Here is a 25,088-nt window from a genome sequence, read left to right on the forward strand (position 1 = left end):
CTGGTAAAGGCAGCCAGCCGCCTCCAAGCTTCATGAACTCAGTTCAAGTCCAGGGATCCACACGGTAGAAGGACAGGAGTGATCCTTGGAAAGTTGCCCTCTGCCCATGGCAAGTGTGCATCTGCTTGCATATGCACACATTGAGAAACGGAATTAATTCATGTGGGTTTGAAGTGGCTGAGGCCAAGTCCCATTTTACCTCCAAACAGAAGCAGATACAACATGAAGGACAGGACGCGGGTGTTAGATTTCCCTAAAATATCTGAGCAGATTGGAACTGGAACCTCTCTCGGAGACTCAAAGATGGAATCCTTTCTGTGATAGATGCTGTAAAAGCATCGAGCAACCAATGTGCTAGGGGGGAGGGGCAAAAAAACAATCACAACAGAAAATCTTAAAGTTTCCACACAAACAGCAAGGACAATTAAATTCCCGACAGATTCAGGGGGAATATGAAGCCAAAATATTCACTGATCAGTAATGAAAAGAATCCAGCAGAAATACTTTGTGTCCAGATTTCTCAGCAAGATGTGTCCCTTTGGAAGTATTCAAATTAAGCCAGGAGGTGCATGATGAGGTTTTGTATCATTATTTTAATAGTCGTTTACTTTAATGTATATTAACAAAATTTTAACACATCAAGCTCCTGGGTTTTATTATCTTATAATGACCCTAAATTCGTTTTTAAGCTTGAGAAAGGGAGGCTCTTATTAGCACCAGACCTCAGCCAGCTGAGGCAAACAGCTGCTCCAGGAAAGCAGGCCATGTAAAGGCGATATCCTCAGTAAAATAGCCCGACTGGGCATAGACAGTTGGTAAAAACTGAAATGATGTATGGATTGCTAGATTAAAGGAAATAGCATGCTTCTGGGCAAGGCAGAGGGGAAGAGAGAAGAGGGAGAGGGAGAAAGGAGAGTAGATGTTTCACTTGAGGCTAAGAAGGAAGTAGCAGCCTTCTGCTGACCCATGCATGGGCTTCTGTCGACACTGACGTCCTTCTCAGTGAGGTCGGTCTCCCTCCCTTCAGATGAGGCCCATTCAGACACAGCATGCTGTGGGAGGGAGGAGAGAGACAGAGAGAGACTGCAACGTGTGTGGGCGGCGGTCACCAACTGTCTTTAGTACCTTCACGACATCTTCATCCGCCGACCTGCACTCCACCGACTCCAACACGTCTACCACAGATCCGTCTTCTTGAACGCCCACGACCTTGACGGGAACCGAGACGGGCTTCCCGGTGAGGATGGCGGTGTTCAAAACTTCTGTGTCCTGAACAAGAGAAAAGAGGGCACAGGTGAGCAAACGGGATAGGAGTGAGCCACGAGGGAGGCGACTGGCAGCCGCCTGCCACCCGGACTGCTGTTAGGAACAGGAAATACCCTCCACGGGTTCACACACTTGAACATGTGGTCTCCTTTAGGACATGGGTCCCGTCCCTTTAAGACAGTGGTCATTCTTGGCCTGGAGAGATGGCTCAGCAGTTAAGAGCACTGGCTGGTCTTTTAGAGGACTGAGATTTGATTTCTAGCACCCATACAGTGGCTCACAGCCATCTGTAACCCCAGTTCTATAGGATCTGACACCCTGGCCTCCATAGGTACTGCATGCACATGATGCATATGCACACACACAGCGAGGGAGGGGGAGAATACATATAAATAAAATAAATATTTTAAAATTTATATTTAAAATGGTGGTCACCCTTAAGAGGCCAGATCCCACAGTGAAGATCAGGCTACAGCCTTGCTTGCAGCTCTTCTTTCAGAATGCAGTGGCATAACAGCAGTCCTAGAAAGCACTGTGTCCTGCCCAGAGAAAAGATGAACATACATTGACAAAAAAAAAAAAAAAAAGCTGGGGTCAGGCAGACCAGGCTCTCTAATGCTGAAGCCACAGCACCCTGGAAGCTCAGCGTGTTTATTATACACAATTGAACAGGGACTTGGGGTTATACTGCATACAGCTGAACAAGGAGGTAGATTTAGCTCATCTTGGTGGGAGCAATCTCTTTCAGAGAGCAGGCTGCAGGCCACAAGTGGCAGGGGAGAGAGCTATGGTGGGCATTTTCTGCACACACTGCCAACATCTGCACTCAGACCAGACGAAAGCTTAGCCACCCCTCCCAAGCCTCACTGGAAAAAGGTTTTGTGGTCTGCATGGAGCTGATGCACTGGCTTCCTTAACATGACTGTGCCCCTGTCAACGACACGTTTTTACTCAGGACTTCACTTGCCCCTTGCAACCTAGAACCCGGCTGCTCCACACTTCCGGTCACTAAATCATGTGATGTGAAGTGTCCTTCGACCCCTTAAACCTTACAGAATCACGATACCTTCTCTGCTATGGAGATTGTCTCTGAAGAGGTTCCTCTGCCCTCCTCTCCATCATCCCTCTCATGGCTGTGTGCTTGTTCTCCCCCGCCCTGTCTGTCTCTGTCAGTCTCTGCCTGTGTGTGTATGTTTCTCTGTCTCTATGTTTGTGTCTCACTCTGTGTGTGTCTCTGTGTGTATCTGTGTGTGTGTGTGTGTGTGTGTGTGTGTGTGTGTGTGTGTGTTTCTGTCTCTCTGTCTCTCTCTCTCTCTCTCTCTCTCTCTCTCTCTCTCTCTCTCTGAATTTCACCTCCAGGTTTTAAAGGGAAGCCCTTCCTTCCTTCCTTCCTTCCCTTCTGTCATGTCTGCTTGTCACATATATCATATTAGTCCCATCTACTTTCCCTCCCCCCTCCAGGCCTGACCGTGGTCTCCAGGCCCTTCCATTTACTAGGCCACAGTGTTAAAGCATAGCTGAGAGTGGGCCTCCTGGCCTCAACCCCCCACAGCTGCTCTATTCTACTTAACAGCCAGCAGCTGGGGGCACTGTCTGGGATGTTGTGGACCCTTGAGTAGGTGCAGTTACCCAGAGGAGATGGGTCCCTGGGGGACGGAAGGGTCAAGACAGTTTGGTGGGGTTCCACCTCACGCTGTCTTATAATTAAGCCCCGTTTTAGTCCCCAGGAGCAGGGCACTGTCCAATACTGTGAGTGCTACCTCCCTTCTCCCACCCCACCTCCAACCATCTTGCAGACGTGACTGTCATTTGGCTCAAGAATTATTTTTTAATATTCATTAATTAATAATTAATTTGCTTGGTCCATCTACAGGTTTGTGGGAATGTTTTTGGAGGAGTTGGGGGGTTGGGAAGATTTTTTGGTGTAAGTGTGTGTGTGTGTGTAGACCAGAGGACAACTTTAAGTATCGTTCCTCAGAAACCATCTGCCATGTATATTTCAACAGCATCACTCGCTGGGACCTGGGGCTCTCTGAATAGACTAGCTGCCACCTCCCCCCAGCACTGACATTACAAGGGCAGCCCACCACCCCTGCAAGCGTTTAATGGCGTCTCTGGAGACTGAACTCAGGCCCTCACACCTGCAGGTGCGTTATCAACCAAGCAAATCTCTCTCCTCAGTATCTTCCAAGTCTTAGCTTGAGATTGATCTGGAAAGTGATTGTTCATTTGCAGGGGCTTCATGGCACAGTGATCATAGATGTAATTTGGGGTTTAAATTAAGAAAGCAGTGGCACAAAAAGCCGGAGAGAACTGGCCACACATAAGCTCTTGCACACCCCGGGTCCCGCCAGCGCCTTCCTGCCCCTCACCTTCCAGCTCTCCCAGAGGCCTCCCTTCAAATGCAGGCATGTGGGGGCTTGCCTCTGTTCGTCTGGTGAGCTGCTGGGGCTTGGTAGGGTCTACTTTATCCTTTGCCTCCATCTGCCAATCTCTTGCCATCCTGGATTGACTAGAATTGATGCCAGCTGCCCTGATTAGGACTTAATGAAAAGTCACATGACCCCAAAACAGCCAGTGAAAATATCCTAACCCCGTGTCCACAAACTCTGGTTAAAATGAAGCCAGTGAGGGCAGGGCGGGGAGGAGCGGGCAATCAGAAGTGAGACCAGGTTTCTAGTCAAGATTTCTGGGTTCCTGAACCCAGCTGCCCGTGAAGGTCATGGCCTTTAGACATGTAATTAAATTTCTGGTTTTGCAAAACTTCAACTTCGCCTAGAGCCACTTCGAACTGAATTTTGTCACTTGCAACTGAAAAGTCTTGAGTGAGACCAGGTGACAGAGTGGGCTCTAGAAAAAGGAGCCAGCTAATGCATCCGCCTGCTCCCTGGAGAAGAAGCCCTCAGAGGAGATACTGCTGTGCCTCCCAGACTAAGCTCCAAGGGAGGGCACAGCTTCTAAGAGGGAATCATGGTTGACCCTGACTTATAGCCCCACTGTAAGCAGCTTAGTCGCCATGTTCCCATGTTCTGACTCTTTCATGAGTGGCTTGCACTTCTGCACCTCCATCCCCGTTATCTCTGGACGCCCTCTCCACGCTTCCAAAGGTGATCGATCCTCCCCAGCCCTCAGCAAGACAAACCGCTGTGCTCAGCATCACAGCGACATCATAACACGTGGCATCAGCATCGGTCCAGAGGCACGCCTCTCAGCTCTCGGCTGCAGAAGGTTTAGCAGCCTTCTCAGAAATGCATTTCTATTGGTGTTGAACAGAGTGGCACTGGGGGGGGGGGGTTGGGCGGTGGGGGGAATTGGTGTGGTAAGACCAGCAGAAGAGTCTCTGCTCCATAAAAGAAACAAGAGTGTGGCACCTGCGCCACCGCAGTGCCGAGTCAAGGGCAAGGGACTACGGATTTAACTCATGCACACACACACACACACACACACACACACACACACACACAATGACACAGTGGGTCCTTCGTGCTAAGAGTGCAGCAGCCACAGCAGCAGCCGCGGCAGCGGTTTATTATTCTCGTCCCCTTCAGAGTTCCAAAGAGCCTTCTTATAGGCAGCAAAACAGGAATCCTCCTCCCAGGTGAAATCCCTCAAGAGGTGATTGCACACAGGAGGAAAAGTCTCGAGGAAGGGAGGGGTGTGTTCTCAGAGCAGTAAACATGACTAGCTAACCAAGATAAACACAGACATGGAAGCTGCTAGAAACAGGACATGAAACAGCAAGACAGGCAGGCAGCCCAGTCGGGCCTGGTTCCTACACAAGAGAGCAAAACAAATGCCATCAAAGTCAACTATGAAGAGATGGTAGGTAGATAGATAGATAGATAGATAGATAGATAGATAGATAACAATTGATAGGATAATGGATATGTAGACATACAAACAGATAGATACATAGATTGATGTATCAATAGACAGACTAAGAGAAACATAGATAACAGGAAGATGATTAAACTGTAGAATGATATATAACAGTTACAGAGATAAATACATAAACAGGACAATAGATACAGAGATAAATAGACTTGCTATATTGACAGAGGGACACATAGGTAGTTAGCAGGTAGATAGATGATACACAGACAGATATGTAAACAGATGGCAGAGTGACAATGAATAAATAAATGACGGATGAAAGAGAGTGCTGATAGGTAGCTGATTGATGCTTCATATATAGAAGATAGATAATAGATGATTGATAGATAGAAGATAGATAGATAGATAGATAGATAGATAGATAGATAGATAGATAAGCAGATGGGTAAATATAGAAATGATTAATAAATGATTGAAGGATGAGAGACAAAGTAATCCCTGCCAGCCAGGCCCAGGGAGAGGACAGAGGAGAGTCCTGCATCTGCCCTGGACTTGACAAGTGGCATGAGCAAGGCCCTGCCAACACATAAAACTATTAGCATTATTTGCAAGGAACTTACACACACACACACACACACACACACACACACACACACACACACACACTCCTGAGAGTCAAGATTCAAAAGTGATGCAAACGCACTCTGAGCCCCGGATGGGCTTGTCTTCCACAGCCTGGCAGGCAGGTTGGCCGCTGATACCACTTCAGTGCGCTGGGTGATGAGAGCCCCGGTTCTTACCGTGAGAAAAGTGGGTCTTAAAATGGAAAGGAAGATGCAGTGGGAACTCTGAGCATAAAGGAGATTGGGGGGTGTTGACGCCTGTTCTTAAACTCCATTTCATCTGGAGTATTGAAGTATCGACCTCTCTTCCACCAACCCCTTAGCCCTGGGTATGGGAAAGTAGGTCAGTGAGGGAGAGGGGGCCCAGACCCCTTTACTTCTCCTGGCTGTTAAGCGTCAATGGGTTCTTTTGGGGGCAATACCGATCTCCGCCGACATCAAATGCAGCAAGCAGTCTCCTCCGAGCCGCCGCATTGCAATGTTTCTCCCGTCACAGGGGAGAACTAATGAGAAGAACGCTTGTGCTGGGCTCTATATATGTTAGTGTGTATACAGTAGGGAGTGTGTAAGTGCGTGTATACATGAGGCTTTTCCTCACTTCAGCTCTCTGAGAGAGGCCTTGGATGCAAACACCAGACTCATTCAGCAATCAACACGCCAAGTGCTGGAGTTTAAGCTCTAAATACCGTTGTCTGAAAGAAGAAGATAACAGGGCTCCGTGGAGAAACGGCAGGTTGATAGGCAGAGGGAGGCAGAGAGCGGGAGCCTAAAATATCCCAGGCAGCCAGGAGGTAACTAAGTGCTCAAACAACAGAAATGTCAAAGAGGACACAGGAGAGACGGCATGATGGGTTGTCTGTTGCCGACCTGAGACAACTTAGCATCCAGGTAAACAATCCTGGAAGCCAATTATAAATCTGTGGAATAAAATGAGTTCCTGGATCCACACCACTATGATTAAACACACAGCGGAGAAGGAAGCCGGGTCCTCGGGGTGGCGCGCCGACTCATAAGTGCAAAAGGACTCACGAAACTGGAACCACCACCGCCACCTGGCAGCCAGCATTTTTTTTTAATGCCTTAATTGTCTCGGGTGAGAATCATTAACGGGTTCTACAGCTGACTCAAAGTATAAGAAACTAGTTATTTACCAAGTGTCACAGTGTCTCAGTGTCCAAATGAAGCACCTGTAGCTTTATGGTCCAGACCCTAGCACATCCCATCTCATCGTGGTGATCAAAGAAGCCGTCACTCGAGAGGAGCAGGCACTGGATCTTGAAAAGGTCACAGTTGCCACTTTTGAAGTATAGACAGCCCACAATGAAGACAGGTGGGATAAACCCAGCCAGGAGGCATTAGGCAGAGCGACAGTGGACTCCACAAGCATGTCACAGGCTGAAAGATAAAGGCTGGGAGAGTGCTATCGATTATGCAGAGTCCTGGACTTAGGACCTCAGACTGGAGGAAAAAAAAAAAAAAGAAAGAAAAAAAAAGAATCTGGCTGCAAATGGACACAGGCAGACAAATGATAAAATGTGGGGAAAGCTTGGAGATGAGATAATTGTGCATTGAAATGTCTCTCCGCGTACTCAAGGAGAAAGCCTGCGCACCAGTCGCCCTTTCGTTGTTGTAATAAAATACTCCAGCAGAAAGCAACCTACGAGAAAAAATGGTTTACTTTGTTTTATAGTGCTAGAGGGGATGGCATGGTACCAGGCAAGTTAGGCAGGCCAAGCAACCAGGAAGCAGAGGGAGAGCAGGAAGTGGGGCCAGACTAAAAAGAACCTTGAAGTCCAGCCCCAGTGACCTACTTCCTCCAGCAAGGCTCCGCCTCCTAAAGATTCGACAACCTCGCCCCCACCCCACCCCCCAAAAAAAAAGCGCCGCCTGCTGGAGACCAAGTGTTTTTTGTTTGTATTTGTGTGTGTGTGTGTGTGTGTGTGTGTGTGTGTGTTATTTTTGGGGGGATTTTTGTTTTTTGGGTTTTTGCTTTTTTGCTTTTTCAAGACAGGGTTTCTTTGTGTAGCCTTGGCTGTCCTGGAACTACCTCTATAGACTAGGCTGGCCTCGAACTCACAGAGACCTGCCTCCCTCTGCCTCCTAGCACTGGGATTTAAGGCATGCGCCACCACTGCCCAAGACCAAGTGTTAAAAGAAAAGGGCCTGTGGGGGACATTTCTCATTTAAACCACCATAACCTCATTAAAGTATCACAGAAATGGGGCCATTGTGTATGTGACTCACTCTCAAACAGTTCAAAATAAAGTGGTTAGTCAGGTGTGACAGTGCAGCCCTTTAATCTCAGCACCCAGGAGGCAAAAGTAGGCATATTTCTCTGTGTAAGTTCAAGACCAGCCTGGTCATTATATAATGTGTTCCTGGCAAGCCAGTGCCACAAAGTGACACAATAATAACTGTTATTGTTGTTAATTTTAATATATATAACTAAATATAATCAGAATACTTACCATTAATAATTAGTTAATAATTGATCAATAATTGGTCATTATTGTTACTTATTAAACCTTATTTATTATTATTGATAATAATAAAATGTATTTGTGTTGAGAGAGATAACACTAACACTTGGGGGGACTCTAGAGAACTTGAGAAAGGCATTTCTTCAGGCTCATGGGTCTAATCAGAAAACCATAAGAACACGACAAGGAAGAATAAAATAATAAATGCACAGATAGAGGCTCTTAAGTGCTAAATGAATATTACTAAACATAGCTAATGCTTTTCTTAAATATTAGATAAGAGCCAGGCACTGTGGTAAGCGATTTCTGTCATTTATCGAAATCATTTTCTATTGATGATATCCACTGATTTCATTGACGTGTTACTTAATCCTGAGATAACCCCACTGAAGGGTGACTATCTGTGTCCCCACTGCACAAATGATGAAATGGAAGCTAAGAAGAAGACTTCCATGATTTGGCCAGAATCATGGTGTTGCTAAGCAACAGGACTAGGATGGGAACAGAAGCTCTCGGATGCTCCAGCCCCCATCCTGGGTACTAAGCTGGCCTTTTCAGCACACCTGCCCAGTGGACCCTTAGTCCCATTCCATCTCCTAACTCCAAATGAAGCTTTAAGGATAAAAGATGGATTTATAGAGACATGGATTTCAAAATGTCCACACAAATATGTTGTGCGGGGCTTCGAGCGATAGCTAGGTGATCAGTGCTGACTGCCACAAAAACATAAGGGCTGGAGTACAGATCCTCAGAAATCCACACAAACGCCAGGTGGGCATAGAGGACAGCCATTGATTCCAGCCTCAGAAGGCAGAGACTGGGGTCCCCAGAGCAAGCTAGCTAGTGAGACTTTGTCATACTGTTGAGCTCTTGTTTCATTGGCAGGTCTCTGCCGCGATAAATAAGATGGGGAAAGTCAGCATCAAGCCTTCACATGTGTGTCCTCGCAGGAACATGTGCCCACACATGCAAAGACATGCATATGCACATATACCCAAACCACGTCTACATGACAAGTGGAAATTTTTAAATGTTACATAAATATCAATGCGATCTTTATAAAAACAGAGGAGTGATCTCAGAGCCACAGACGATGCGTGCACGTGGCTTCTGGAATGCTCCATCTTAGCTTCTACCCCCAGCCCAGGAGGCTCTGGGCCGTCCTCCTGGGGTTCTGAGTAGGAATCTGCTTCTAACAATGTTTTTACTCCCAGACACCATGATTTCTCATTTTTAAAGCCACAGGGCAGTTGTAAAACTTCACTCAGCAGGGACACAGACTCTAATTTAAATAACAACATTCAATACAGTGTTGTGTGTTATACTGCTTCTGAAGTGAGGCCGGCCCCTCCACTCTCTGTGGCTATTTTTAGACGGTGGCAATTTGTTATCCACAAGGCAGCAAAGAACCCCAGACATCTTGAGCAGTACAAGCGGCACTGCTTCTAACAGGACAGGCCTCGAGAGCCGAGCTGGCCTCCAGTGAAGGGCTGGGCTGCGATCCTTGAGAGTACATGGCCAGGGGCAAGGAGAAGGCTGTTTGAGAGTAGTAGCCACCACCAGCCAGTGTCCGGGACAGGCCCTTCACACCAGAGGCTGAGAGCAATAGAATGGCACCCACTGGCTGATGAAAGTCAAGGTTACCCATGGGGATGCTAGAGGTCTACCACAGCAAAATACCAAGTAGAGAATGCAGCCAGCCCCTTGCATGTGCAGGCGTCCCACAGAGAGTAGGAACTGTACCCCGTAAAGCCACAGGAGCAGAATCCATGGTCCTGTCTTTGCCATGGTTTCTCACGGCTGCCTGGAGTGCATTAAGATCTCAAAGACTGTGGGGGAGGTGGTAAAGCCATCCAATATGATGATGTAAGGACCAAGCGTGGAAACCTTCCTCCTCTGCTCCCTATCACCATGGCAACAGTGACAAGGCACCAAGTCAGCATTTTATAACCACCCATTGACCGGTGTAGATGTGAGCAATGGTCCATGCTGAGCCAACGAGCTGTCTCCTGGAAAACAATTTAGAACCAGGGTTAAGAGACTCTGACCTCTGCATGGCATTTTCTTTTTTTCCAGAAAGGAAACTCTGAACTAAGAAGCAATTGCTGGGTGCTTCTGCCAGCAGAGTGGCAAGAAGAGAAAGGCACACATGAGAAGTAGAGGCGCCCTGCAGAGCTCCCGTCACTGCTTACATTCCACGCCGTCCTCTTCCTCATATCCCAGGACACACCACGTCCCTGTGAAGAACCCCCAACATCCGGCTCCCACAGGTACTGGTGGGTCTCTGCCACTTGTTGTTTGTCCTGGGTTAGCTTCAGCTGTCAACTGGACATAAACCTAGAGTCACCTGGGACAAGGAAACCTCAACTGAGAAATTTCTTTCATCAGCTTGGACTGTGGAATGTCTGTAGGGCCTTATCACCATCATCACCATCATCATCATCACCATCATTTATTAATGTAGGAGAGTCTGGCTCACTGTGGGCAGTACCATCCCTAAGCAGGTGGGCCTGGGCTATATAAGAAACATAGCTGAAGATGCTCCTGGAAGCAAGCCAGGAAGCAGTGTTCCTCTCTGGCCTCTGCTTCAGTTCCTGCCTCTGGGTTCCTGTCTTGAGTTCCTTCCCTGATTTACCTTCACGATGGACTGTAAGCTTAAACCAAAAAAAGAAAACCATTCATCCCAAAGTTGCTTCTACCTAGTATTTTATCACAGCAACAAAAAAACAATCAAGGGCACTGCTAAACGAGTCACACCCAAACAGCCCTAAAGGACATCAATGTCCTTGGTATCTTGGGTCCTACAGGGAAGACAGATGAGCTGCCAGCCCAAAGGGTCTTTACCCACCCACCTCTCTCTCTCCCTCCCTCTCTCTCTCCCTCCCTCCCTCCCTCTCTCTCTCTCCCCCTTCCTCTCTCTCTCTCCCCTCGCTCTCCAAGTGTGTGTGTGTATGTGTGTTTTCACATTCACATTCACATGTATCCACATGTGTAAGAATAAGCCTTGTGTGCTATGCACCTTGTTTGTTAGGGCAGAATCTCTCATAGACCTGAAGACCACTGGATAGGCTAGGCTGGCCAGCCAGTGAAGCCCAGGGATGCCCCTGTCTCCATCTCCTCACTAACAGGCCAAGCACACACTATCATCACTCCCTTTCTTACCTCTTTCTGAGGATCAAGCTCAGGTCTTACCACTTATGTGGCAAACACTTAACCAAATGGAGCTACCTTCTCAGCCTCCGCTTTTCAAAGTAACACCAAAGCAGTGCACATGCTTAGTTTGTTAACTAGAACTGAACAGAAGCCTGCCTGCATTCTTCCTTACAGGGTCCAATACCTGAGTAGGTAGGTGGGTGGAACCGGTCAATATGAAAGAGCCTGAACTAAGAATCAAGAGGCCTGGCTGCCGCCAGGTTAGGGTTAGGGTTAGGGTTAGGGTTAGGGTTAGGGCTAGGGTTAGGGTTAGGGTTAAGGTGAGTGATGGTTGGGCCATGACACAGAAGAGTGCAGGACACTTGAGTCACAATGCTGCCCATGGCTCTGGCTCCACATTTGGTAGAGAAAAAGAAAGATGCCACATTACCGTGATGTTCTATTGACACCCCCAAGCCCTCCACTATCCCTTCAAGAGGCTGTCAAGGTGGAAATTTGAGAACAGGAGTCTACAAAACACCGTGTAGGGTTCTGAGTCTGGGCTCCGAGGAGCCTGGGGACACGGTTGTTCTCAGAACAGGTTGTCAGACAGAGCTGAGCACCTGCTGACAAAAACAAGTGGTGTTCGTGGGAAAAATAGGCCCATGATCAGAGAAACACATAGGTTTAAAGAAAGCCTTGTGGGACGGATGGATGCAGCAGAGAGAACTCTAGGCATGCCAGGGTCAGAATTACAGCCACAAGAGGACTGAGCCAGCCTGGTTTCCAGGGGAGCCTCTTTCCAGTGTTCCTCCTTGGAGAGGGGGTGGGGACTGTTTATCCACACAGCAGGCTCCTGCACTGTGTAATAATTACATGCATTCTCTCTAATCCCCTTCTACCCGTTAGCACTCCCTTAATTACAACTGCGACCTCTTAAGAGTGTTTCTTCATTGTCTTGGGTTGGCAGGGGTATCTCAGCCTATTTGAGCTAAATTAAAATCCAACACAGCTTCCAGTTGCCACAGGAATATCAAGCAAGGGCATCTGTCTGATTAAAATCTAAAACAGGCTGATGGCAGCACCAAGGATGGCACCACCGAGACCCGAGCCCATGATGACGACTTCATTTAAACACAAATGCACCTTCTGGGATAGTTACTGTGAACTGCCTGATGCCCAGTGCCCACAGTGAGCATGAGAGGAGGCACCTGCTGGCTAGCTCTGCAGTCAGACCGCTGAATGGAAAGACAGACAATGTATGGACAGAGAAATAGGAAGATGGGTGGCTATATGATAAGTAGGCAGATGAGCAGATGGGCGTAAATGGGTAGACAATAGATGGATGGGCGGAAGGTTAATGGATGGACAAGGAATAGACAGATAATTATGTCAATGGGTGGATGGATGGACAGAGAAATGGATGGATGGTTAGACAGATGGACAGATAGATGAATGGATGATAGGCAGGTAGGCAAATGGACAAACAGATGGTTGGATGGGTAGATGTGTGGATGAACAAATGATTGGGTAGATGGATGGACAATGAGCACACAGATGGATAACTGGATGAATAAATGGATGGTGGGTGGGTAGGTAGATAAACAGATGGACAAATGGATAAGTGGGTGAATGCGCAGACAGAAAAATGGATGGATGGTTGGACAGATGACAGACAAATGGCTTGAACAGATAGCTGGCTGAATAAATGGATGGACAGACGGATGGATGGATGGATGGATGGATGGATGGATGGACAGACGGATGGATGGATGGAGAGAGAGGGTTGAATGAGTAGACAGATGATGAGCAGATAATTGAGTGGACAGATGAATAATTGGATAGATGCACACACTGACTCACATACAAACCCTCACACACATGTGCACGCATCCCCCGACACACACAAAACTAAGTCACCTCGGAAGGTGTCTCTATTATAATCAAGAAAGTTTTGGTTTAAAAAACAAAAAAAGTCTATAAAAAAGAGGAAATTGAACCTTTCTGGGCAAACCTGAGAGAAGGAATTTGAGAATTTACATCTTGAGATGCTAAACGAAGGTAGCAGGAAGCAGAATTCTGAAAATTACATCCTAGTCTGTTGTTTCATGGGATTTCTTTTTCTTTTCCAGAGTGAACCTGGCAAGACCAAAAGTGTGGTGTCGGAACTGAAGCCCTCCTTCGCAGCGTGCTTAATGCGGCATCTTCTCTTATTAGGCACAAGCGGGGAGACTAAAACAGACCATGGGCAGTTTGCCCCGTGACTGTAACTCAGAGTAACGGCTGTGTTGCCTGTGAAACAGGTTTTGACACTCATGCTGATGGAAGTGCTGACTACAACCCCACCCTTGGCTTCTCGGCTCCCATACTTAGAGTCTCAGCGTCTCCTTTCCCTGCCTAGGTGGTGAGAGGCGTGAGGGAGCGCAGACAAGCTTTGCAGGGCTGCCACGACAAACTACCACAAACCTAATGGCTTAAAACAACAGAGGTGCATTCTTTCGGAGTTCTGGAGGCCATAAGTCTGAGATCTGCTCAGGCCACACTCTCCCAGGACACTCTAAGGGAGAGAGGCTTGCTTCTCACAGAGCCTGATGCCTCCAAGTGTCACTTGGCTCATGGGTGCATCCTCCTCACATCCACATGACTCCCTGCTCTGTCTTCTGTGTGTCTTAAGGTTCCATTTAAAAAAGAAGAAGAAGAAGAAGAACTGTGGTTGATGGGCTTAGGCACCACTCTAGGGCCCAAGTGGACTCTCTCAAAATATATAGAGGCTCCATTTTGAAGTAAAATTTCTCTAACCCACAAGGTGCTAGCAGTTTAGAAGCTGAATAAACCTTTTTAAAAAGCCAAAGCTTATTGCTGTATTTTTAAGATTTGTTTTATTTTTAATTATGTGTGTGTGAGGGCTTGTACACATGGGTGCAAGTGCACAGAGCCCTGAGACATTGGCTCCCTCTGGGAACTGGTGGCCCAGCCATCACCAATACTCAGGAGTCGATGGTTGGAGGATCTATGCTTCAGGACCATAAGGAGACCGTGTCTCAAAAATACAAATCAATTAGGTAAAAACAAATAAATAACCCCATTACTACTTCAGGCAAATTAATATGTTCACTTTTTCCTAATAAAAACAACTTGCAAAGCAAATAATCACTTCCCAGCGATGGTGACTCCTTCCTGTAAGTAAGGCCTATAACATTCCTTTGTCCATAGACACCTCGAAAGACGAGAGGTTTTTCTTTTGGCTGCCAAAGAGTTGACCCAGACAAGCAATGCCTGTCCACCTCTGGGATAGGGGAGAGAATGCTGATTCAGCTGTCCCTAGTCTTATGGCGGACCACGCTTTTCTACAAAGCACCACTGGCTTCAAGTGGAAGCTGTTTTCTAACTGCTGAGCCTTACCTGGCTGGGAAATTGATTGACAGTCGGGCACCTGACATCTAACAACCAGTCAGCATTTGGCGTTCCTCTGGCTCCTCCAGTTGGCTCAAAGTCCTGCACATGACTCTAGCTGGTCCAATGGGATCTGGCTTTCTTTTGACTGACAGACTCCTCCTTGCCCCTGGGCCATTACAGGGGGACAAGCTATCCTAATGGGTGCTTAAGACTTAACACTCGTGTTGTGGGGTTGTGGTTATGCGGCTATAGTTTATAAAACTGAGGCTGGAGATCACACTGAAGACAGTGGGTCCCAGGGACCCCTCTGGGCAAGACAGCAACCAACCTGCCTCCCTCGGACTCAGAAACAACTTTTTTTTAAAAAAAATATTTTATTAATTTATTCATATTACATCTCAATTGTTATCCCATCCCTTCTATCCTCCCATTCCTCCCTCCCTCCCATTTTCCCCTTACTGCCCCCCCCATGACTGTGACTGAGGGGGACCTCCTCCCCCTGTATATGCTCATAGAGAAACAACTTTTTAAAAAGGACAGGGCTGAATTCAGTTATTGCCTAAGCAAAGTGGAAATGTCCCTCACAGGAGTATTTGGGACACATCCCGCCTCCCAAGCTCAGAGGGAGAATCTTCATGTTCCCTAATGTAGCTGTTTTTGCAGCTGGGGCCTCTAAGAAGAAATTAAGATTAAATAAGGTCATCAGGCCAGGCATTGGAGAGGAAAACACAGCAGCAGGTATGTCTAACCCTCCAGCCCATTGGTCACATGTACCCCCCAGGACAGCTATGAATGCCACCCAGCACCAAATGTTAACTCACTGAAAACATCGAGGGGGGGTAAGGAGGGAGAGGGAGGGAGATATTTTTCTTCTACTCAACTGTGTAGTTCTTTTTTAAAATAATTTTTTAAGCTTTATTTTATGTGCATTGGTGTGAGGGTGTCAGACACCCTGCAACTAGAGAGTTACAGAAGGTTGTGAACCACCATGTGGGTACTGCGAATTGAACTCGCATCCTCTGGAAGAGCAGCCAGTGCTCTTAACCACTGAGTCATCTCTCCAGTCCGGACTGTGCGGCTCTTGAGAGTTGAGCTTTTGTAAATAACAATACCACATTGTGGCATCAGAGGGCAAATGTACCTGCTAGAGGGAGCCACCAACAGGCACAGAGATGTACAGAAAGGCTGGCGGGCACCTTGTGACGTCACCCACCAGCTAAGAAAAGAACCATCAGGAAGAAGAAACACACCTCACCAGCACCTTGATCTTGGACTTCTCAGCCTTCACAAGGTGAGGAATAAAACCCTGTTGCTTAGGCCCCCTTGCCCGTGGCATTTTGTTATTGCCTAATGCAAGATGTCAGTCTCAATTATATCTAAGCCCAAGGCTCCCAGCCATAACAGAACCCCGGGGCCACCACATCTGTTTGCAAAACGGATGGTAATAATTTTCTCTCCTAATTACACCTGCCGGCACCTGCTCCCTTCGCCCTCGGCTGGATGTAACTGTGATTTCGTTTGCACGGTAACACCACGCCGTTCCTATCACCCACCTGTCAACAGCTTTACAGCATCCCTGGGAGGCAGGCAGGGAAGGAATGGCTGTTCTCATCACCCAGAGGAAGATGCTGCGGCTCAGAGGGCATCCTGCTTATTCAAGGTCACGGATCTGGTGATAAAATATTCCCCCGGGGAAAGAGCCTACACCGTCTATCTTCTGAATAAATATCGCTATGGGGACATATTCATTATTACTTATTTTAATGAGGCTGGGTGCGCTTTCTACTTAAATCTCTGCTCCTGCAGTATGCATCATGGGAGAGTGGAAAAAAAAATAAAGACACTGGGTCCTTCTTGACCCAAAATCCTGAGCCTTTCCCTAAGCAAGTGGGCTTGGGTATGGGAATGTATTTTCTCAAAGACTCAACCTTTCCATTAAAAATATCATTGATGCCAGTGACATGGTTCAGGTACTTTCTGTCAGGCCGGATGACCAGAGTTTGGTCCCCAGACCCACATGATCTAAAGAGAGACCCATAGGTCATCCTCCAGCTTCCACAGGTACACTGTAGCATTCACACCACCACCACCACCACCACCACCCACACACATAGAGAAATGGAAAGGCCTCCACCCGTGTTCTTGATAATCTCCATCACATGCCACTTTTTTTCTTCCTTCTTGATCACATAGTGTTCTCTGGAGTTAATAGTATTTTCATCCTTACAGGTCCCCTGTAGGGGAGGTTAGTGAGGCAGGCAACTTACCTGTCTAACTCCCTTTATCTTTGCCTCCGAACAAGTAGATGCTAGAGAGAGATTTGGTGAGTTGCAGGGGGTGGGGGGAGGTGGATGCATCCACAGCTTGGCTAATGCGCCATCTGATCCGGCCCTTCTTGATTTATAACCCCTGGGAGCTGGCCCCAGGGTCTTCTCGCGCCGAAGTGCTCTGCAGCTGAGTGCTGGCTCTCCTAAGCATCGCTCTCCTAGGCAACCTTAACGATGTTTGTAACGTCAGAGACGAAGATCTGCGTTCTTTGCACCTTGGTCTGCGTCACTCCCATTTCCTTTGCCGTAAAAGTCTAAATTTAAGAAACTTGCCCATACTATGAATCCCGGAGTCAAACGACTTTGGTTCCTGAGGCTTTGGTTCCCAAGATTCCTCCCCTCGTTCTCCCTGTCAGACTCACCTGGCAAGGGTTGGTAAACTCCGTAAGAGTATAAGTTGCACTGAATGTGTGAATATTTACTTGCCCTCAAGTTAAATGCTCTGTGGCTTTTCCCCTCAAATCTGTAGGCTTCTTATAGGAAACCCGGGAGGTTGGATTTCAAGGTCTGCTCCACGAGGTGGAACTCATGCCTGGTACCCTTGGCAGAGCCAAGAACCCATGGCTGGCGTGGTCATGTGCCCTAGAAGAGAACCTACCCCTAGTACCCTGCTACATGGACACAGTACTAAACATCCCCCTGCATTCTTATCACTATACCCACAGGCTAATGGTCTCCCCACCCTCACCAGAGACGCTTCTTTTTGTAATACACAGAGAGTAAGTAACACAGAGACCCGAAACAGATCGACGAGCAGGGAATACGTGACTGGCGAGTTGCTCAGCCATCATAAGCTGTGTCATGCTCCCTCCCCGAAAGGATCAAGGATCACTGTGGGGCAGGAGACATCAAAACTGTAAGAGCCAAAGGCACAGGATGAGTGCAGTGACACAGCGTTCTCCTGCTGCACAGGTGAACTCGGTGGTTGTGACAGCACGCACAAGACCTATGCAAGATTAAGCCAGACAAAAGCCCAGCGTGGGTGGGAAGGGCCTTATGACGTCGCACTGCTAGCTGAGGGGCCATTGGCAGTTTCTGGCTGCTAGGAGGAGAAGAGTCGGTTTCCCTCAGGGATGCAGCCCCCAGAGGCCACCCGTCCTCCAGCAGATGGTTCCCACACCCAGGCATTTAGAGGAAACACTAAGTGGTTTTAAAGGGGTTGAAAATATGAAGTAGGGGGAGGAAAGTATAGAAAGTAGAGGGTAGAGTTGGAGGAGAGAGGATGGATGTAATGAAAGCACTTATATGCATCTAGGAAAATATCTCAAAAATAAAAAATAAGAACTCTGTGAGATTTCTAACAGAATGTTCTGTCTAGCTCCTGCCTGGGTGACAGACAGGACAGTACTGAGTCCTGATCACACAGAAGAGCAGAGTAAACAGTATCAAAGATGATGCCCATACTACCCAGCAGGTCCACATATCTATGTCATGTAATACATGATTATAAAGACAGGTACCTATGTGTGTATGTGCATAAAGATAAATGTCTGTGGCTAAAAACAATTACATGTGTGTCTGTGGGAAAATAAAGTATGTCCCAAGCACTGTTCTAAGAAGCTAATGCATATAGTGTACTTACTCTTAAGATTTATTTTAATATGTGTGTGTATATATATATATATATATATATATATATATATATATATATATATATATCATATGTATGTATGTATGTATTATGTGGCTATCTACACCATATGCATGCAGTACCCAATGAGGCCAGAAGAGGGCAACAGGGCCCCTTGAGCTGGAGTAATAGGAACTTGAGAGTGGCTCAATGCAGGTGCTGGGACTTGAACCTGGCTCCTCTGTAAGAGCAGCAAGCAGTCCTCACCACTGAGCTATCTATCCAGCCCCCTGAGTCAACTCTTGATAAAGACAAGGCCCTTATCTTTTTGTCTTTCTTCCATCCAGGAAAAGAGATGTATACCTGGAGACATGGCAGCCTGTCTATCATCATGAGGCTATGCATATAAAGAAAGAGCTCAGAGAGTCCCGAGAACTTGGCCCCCGTGCCATGAAACCAATGAAGCAAGGCCAGCAGATGCTGTCACCAGGCAGGACCTCAAACTGGGTGCTTGGTTTTGATTCTCAAAACACTGAGAAGATGCTAAGTACCAGCAACAGGTCCTGCAAAGCTTAGGTCTGAACAATAAAAGAATTTAGGGCCGATAGGGTATCAATACCTGTGACGGGACACAAACTAAGGGATGACAGGATAAGGAATGGAGACACAGAGCAAAAAGAAGGTACCAGAAGATGCCGCGGGACAACCGCAACCACTGACACATGATGGGAACACCAACTTCCATGAAGTTTCTGAACTGGCAGTCTCTTTATACCAAAATGGGTTTTCTTTAATGAACAAAACACACGTTAGACTCGGTCCTCCGATTCGGCAAGGGTACATCTGTATTCTGACAGCAGGCATCCATTCTACTCTGCTGCTGGGTCTGTAAATGCTCCCGACTCCCAAAGTCTGGTGACAGCCTCTCTTCCTGGTGGCTCCCTTGTCAATTTTAACCACCCACTCACATGCGCGCTGTCTCTGGCATTCCTTCTTTTGAATGAAACGAGCATCCGAAAAGCCAGTGCCTTACCTCCTGCCTTCAAAACCATTGCTCTCCTCCCAGCTCGGCCTCCTTGGCAGCCAGAATGAGAGGCTACGTCTGGCTTCCCACCCTTCCTTCACTCAGATGACGTCATCCCTACACAGACATCCTTGGAGGACGGGATGGATTGGGTAGCTTGTTTTTGGTTCTGTGTCCTTTTTCTATGATGAGAATGGTGGCTTTTTGATAGCTGTAGACTCTTGAGGAGTTTTTCATAAGCATTCTTGGGAGTGTGGACAGCTTTGCTCATGGATTCTTAAAGTCTGGCTCCTGGCCAACACGAGGGGAGGAAGGGTTTCATGTAACTGAAGGAGGACGGAGGGGAAGAAAAATCTGACGGCGACAAAAGTTTTCTGACTAGGTCAACAATTAATTGAAAATTAAATGTATAGTGAACAGAAGTGTCCTAGCTGGCAGTGCTCGCCTGTGTTGTGTCCCGACACTTCACTGAAGCCCTGGTTCACATATGCACAGTTTACATGAGGTATGCAGCACCAACAGCTGCTTCCTAGACTACCTCAGCTCACATCCCAGAATGTTCCGTGTTGTGCCTGGCAGCGTTTTCACTGCGTATACAAAGTTTCCTGCCCTTGCAGAAACAAATGGTTTGATAACAGAGAACAAAGGCTTTTCAATACTTACCTAAATACTTGCCTACTGCATTGAGCCACAGTTAGCTCATCACTAGACTGGATTGTGCTAGGACGTGTGATTTCAAAATGTGTTGTTTGAGTTACTGACTTGGATATTTTTTTTAACTACCAAGTGGGTTTTTGGCTTAGAATTAGGACAAAATCTCTGACAAGTTCTAAAAGGACTTTTAACATTGTGCATGAAGCATTTACATGAAGTCTGTTCTCAGAATTAACAATTATGAAATCAAAATGTTGGTGAAGTCAGAAAAGCAATGAAGGTGCCCTTTATCCTTCAGTATCAAACACTCAGCCAAGATTTAATTCCATGTATGTGTGTGCATGTGTGCACATGCGTGTGTGTGTGTGTGTGTGTGTGTGTGTGTGTGTGTGTCTTGACTGGTGCACATGTGCACCAGTATTTTTGTCTTCCTCGATCATAATTTGTTGGAACAGGTCTCTCTTTGAACCTGGAGTTTGCTACCTCAGCATAACTAGCTGCCTAGTAAGCTTCAAGAAGTCTCCTGTCTCTACCTCCTCAGGACTAAGATAGCAAGTACACCTCACCACATCTAGCTTTTATGTAAGTGCTGGGGGTGGAAAGACAAGCCCTATGCTTGCACACCGAACACTTTTCCCAGGAGCCACCTCCCCAAACCCCAATTCTTTATTGGAATATAAACAATCACATCCATCTCACACATGTGCAAGTTTGCCTTCCTCTTTAATAAACTGTAAAGTCACATGCATACCAGAGAATTGTGTTAAGATAAATTTCTTTAATGGCTTCTTATCAGTGAATGTCTGATTTGCATGCCTCTCTTACAGACCTATAGAACTAGGGTCATATACAAGTTCCTTGGGTCAATGGGGCCACAAGTGAAAAAAAAAGGGGGGGTTAACCAGCCTTGGCTGGACCCACTTTGTCAGCCTTTTGCCTCCGACCAAAATGTCACCTCGCACATAGTTTGCTATCAGCCTTGCTGGGTATAATTTGCACACAAAAGATGTTCTCTATGTTCTTTCTTTCAGGTCGCATCTGCTTAATGCTTTTTGACAGGCACCTGGGTAAGAACTGGGACACCTGAATGGTGAGCACATTCGATGTTCTCAGATCCGGGTCCAGCCAGTCATGAATTAGAAAAAAAAATTAATTGCCAAGCCAGGCATAGTGTTGCACACCTTTTGCAAGGAGGAGGAGGTAGGCGGATCTCTGTAAGTTCAAAACCAGTCTTGTCTATAAGAGCAAATTCCCAGCCAGCTAGGGACACACCATGAGAATAAATAGTAAACAAATAGCCTCAGTTGCTCAGGAAGCAGGAGCATCACAAGTTGGAGCACCGCCTGAATTACAGAGTGACCAGACTTGTCAACTTAGTGAGATCCTGCCTCAAAATGAAGAGAGGGCTGGTGACAAAAAACAAATAGGAATTAAAAGAGCACCTACATCAGACATGCACACAGACATCTCTTGTGGTTGAATCACACTGGGACACGCCTGAACTGGTGCCAAACACTTGTTTGTGCAACATTTGTTAAATGTTGTTGAGTGGCTACAGTTGAGGGTAACAGTGAGTTCCCTAAAGGTCATCCGGTGTGGGGGATGCTACCATTGGTCCACAAAGAGCCTCGTGCAAATTTTTTAAATGGCACCTCCTCCAGCCCTTGAAAATTGGCTGTACTGTTTTATAAGCGAGCAAACCCTTGTGTCTGCAGTACAGCTGACTTAAATCAATGGCAAGGTTGTAATTGGCACCGCCCACAGCACAACCTACTTACTCAACCTTCCATGGACAGCCTGAGTGCGATCAAGGCCCACTAGACTGAAAGGCCACTAAGCAGGAACACAGCCTGACCCTGCCATGGCGAGGCTGAACCTGAGAACACACTCCCTCCCCCAAACTCTCACATGGGGGTCTGCCCATCATTGCTTGTCCTAGGTAGGGTTATTACTTCTGTGATAAAACACTATGACTAAGGTAAATTTTGAGAAGAAAGGTTTTGGGGTCTATATATTGAACCAGAGTCCACTGAAGAAAGCCAAAACTGAAAATCAAGCCAAGCAGGAAGCTGGAGGCAGGAGCTGATGCAGAGGCCGTGGAGGACTGCTGCTTTCTGACTTTCTCACTATGGCTTGTTTAGACTGATTTCTTATAGAACCCAGGACCACCAGCCCGGTGCTGGCATCACCCACAAATGGCCTGGGGCCCCTCCCACATCAGTCACTAATTAATAAAATGTCCTACAGGTTTGTCTACAGCTCAGTATTATGGAGGTACTGTCTTCAATGAAGCTCCCTCCTCTCAGATGACGCCAGCTTGTGTCAAGCTGACATAAGAACTAGCCAGGACAGTGGTCCTCCAATCCAGAATGTCTCTGTGCACTCAGGTGCTGATAACAAAAATGGAACTGCAGTCCAACCGTGTGACAAGGCTACTGAGGAAGAAGTCTGTGTCTGCTCCGAGGTCGAACCATTATCCAAAAATTAAAGAAGACAAACCCTGCCGAGAAATGAGACACTTGGGAAAAGTGAGCTGAGTGTAGGCAGGGCTCTGCTGGAGAACAGGGCATGGTGAGGGGCGGGCGAGGGCAGCTGAGGTGTCCTTTACTGGGTGGCTTTGGTTTTCCATCAATAGACTCAACACACATACCACAACCAACCACACACACAACCAACAAAGCTTGGTCCAATTTCCAGCTTCGCATCACCAGCAAATGGGTAAGATTGGAGCGAGGGCACAGGAAGGTTCACACTCTCCCTCACCCACTGCCAGAGCCCAGGCCACCCTCTGTCCATTTCTAGGGAGAAAAACTCCAGTTGCTCATGGTGACCAGTGAACTTCCAGAAACAACGCACTTGCAAATCCCAGGGGAGAACGTAGCCTGTGGGATACACATCTGTTCTGCATTTTCACAAGTCTAAGCCAGCAGCACCAAAATCTAATAACACTATAGATATAGACATATAGATATCTAATTACACCATACATGTACACATATATATGTATATACATAACAATATCTAATAACACTATGCATGCATACACATGTGTTTATATAAACATGTACAGTGCTATTCGATATCACTATATGCTGTGTGTGTGTGTGTGTATATATATATATATATATGATATATATATATATATATATATCATATATATAAACCCAAAGGTTAAGGGGTTGTACAACTTAGTGAGTCTTGTTCCAAACTAAAAAATGGTCTGAGGGTACAGCACAATAGTGGATACTCGGCCAGCATTTATGAGGCCCCCAAGTTCAATCTCTAGGAAAGAGAGAGGCAGATAGAGACAGACAGACAGAGAAGGGGTAGAGAGAGGGAGAGGGAGAAAGAGAATGAGAGAACGAATAGGTTAAAAGGCAATCTACAGCCCCTCATCTTGTTCAAAACAAGCCAGATGCATAGAAAGGCTCAGAAATAGATGTGTCAAAACTCGTCTCTTGGCGGTAGGAGGAAAGATTATTTTTATTTTCTATTTTTTGAGAGGCTATGTATAACAGCCCTTCTAGAACAAGAAGATGTTTTGTAAAAAAATAATCTGCCTGACTTTATTTCTTCATCACCTGTATATATATAAAAAAAACAGGAAAAACAAACATTACTGTGTGCAGGAGAAGCCTTAGGGTCTGGTGGGAAGGAAGGGGAGGTTTGTGTTTGACGTCTGTCCCCACAAACACCTGATGTGCCTGCAAGAGACTTGGAGCCACTGAAACTGAGGATGAAATCAAAGGACCTGACACTGTTGCTCTACTGCTCTCTGGGGATAGTGTACACAGAAAGGCCACTTCCTGAGGAATTCATCAGGATGACACCAATTCTGGGGGAGGGGTCCAAGAACACACACACTTCAACTGCCTCTCCTCCCACTCAGCCCTGAAGAACAAGGCCACCACAGGCAGTTACCAAGTGCTTCGGGGAGAAGTGATGTGTTGCCTTTAATACCACAGCCAGCTGCGAGAACACTGTTCTGTTCACCACATCTCCTGGGAATGAATTGGTTGTTAAGGGGGGAAAAAAAAACATACTACTAGAAGGCGACATCGCTACAAATGCTAACACAAGCCACATGTGGTAATGGCTCCATCTGCTCAGGAGATAAGGTGCCTTTGCAACCTCATAGGAAGTTTTTAAGCTAGGAGTGACTACCTTATAGAACACTAACACAGAGAAGAAAGACTATGGAGGTGGGCAGGAGGACCACCATTCATGTGAAAGCGGGGGGGGGGGGGGAAGCAAGAAAAGAAGGGGGTAATGAAGGAAAAAGAAAACACACACACACAGACACACAGACACACACACACACACACACAGACACACACACACACACACACACACCATATCACATCACATCACATTGGAACCCATTTCTCCGTATGCTAAAGAAAACTTCATTTCAAAAGGTACTTTAGGGGGGTTGGAGAGATGGCTCAGAGAGTAAGAGCATTGGCTGTTCTTGCAGAGGGTCCAGGTTCAATTCCCAGCACCCATAAGGCAGCTGACAACCACTTGTAACTCCAGTTCCAGGGGTATCTGTTGTCCTGTTCTGGCCTCTGTGGTGCAGATGGCACATGTATGTGGTACAAAGACATACATTTAGGCAAAACACCGGGACACATCAAAATAAATGTAAATAAAAATTTAGAGTAATTGAGGAAACTAGACATAGGCGTGCCTATGAGCATTCAGGAGGTAGAGGCAGGAGGATCAAGCACTCAGGGTCATTCTTGGCTACATAGAGAACTTAAGGTTACCTTAGGTTATATG

The 25,088-nt window shown here is 46.8% G+C and overlaps 1 protein-coding gene across 2 annotated transcripts in view; it reads right to left on the bottom strand.

The window, feature by feature from the left end:
• The window catches only part of TMEM132B (transmembrane protein 132B), a 250,881-nt gene that overhangs the window by 40,827 nt on the left and 184,966 nt on the right, over positions 1-25,088 (bottom strand). For both annotated transcript variants that reach the window (XM_084762977.1, XM_084762978.1), the window contains exon 5: positions 1,126-1,269. In XM_084762977.1, the coding sequence (XP_084619103.1) occupies positions 1,126-1,269 (144 nt within the window). The remainder of the gene's footprint in view (positions 1-1,125; positions 1,270-25,088) is intronic.

Source organism: Acomys minous (genome assembly GCF_964271855.1).
Source record: "Acomys minous genome assembly, chromosome: 16".
Classification (NCBI taxonomy): Eukaryota; Metazoa; Chordata; class Mammalia; order Rodentia; family Muridae; genus Acomys; species Acomys minous.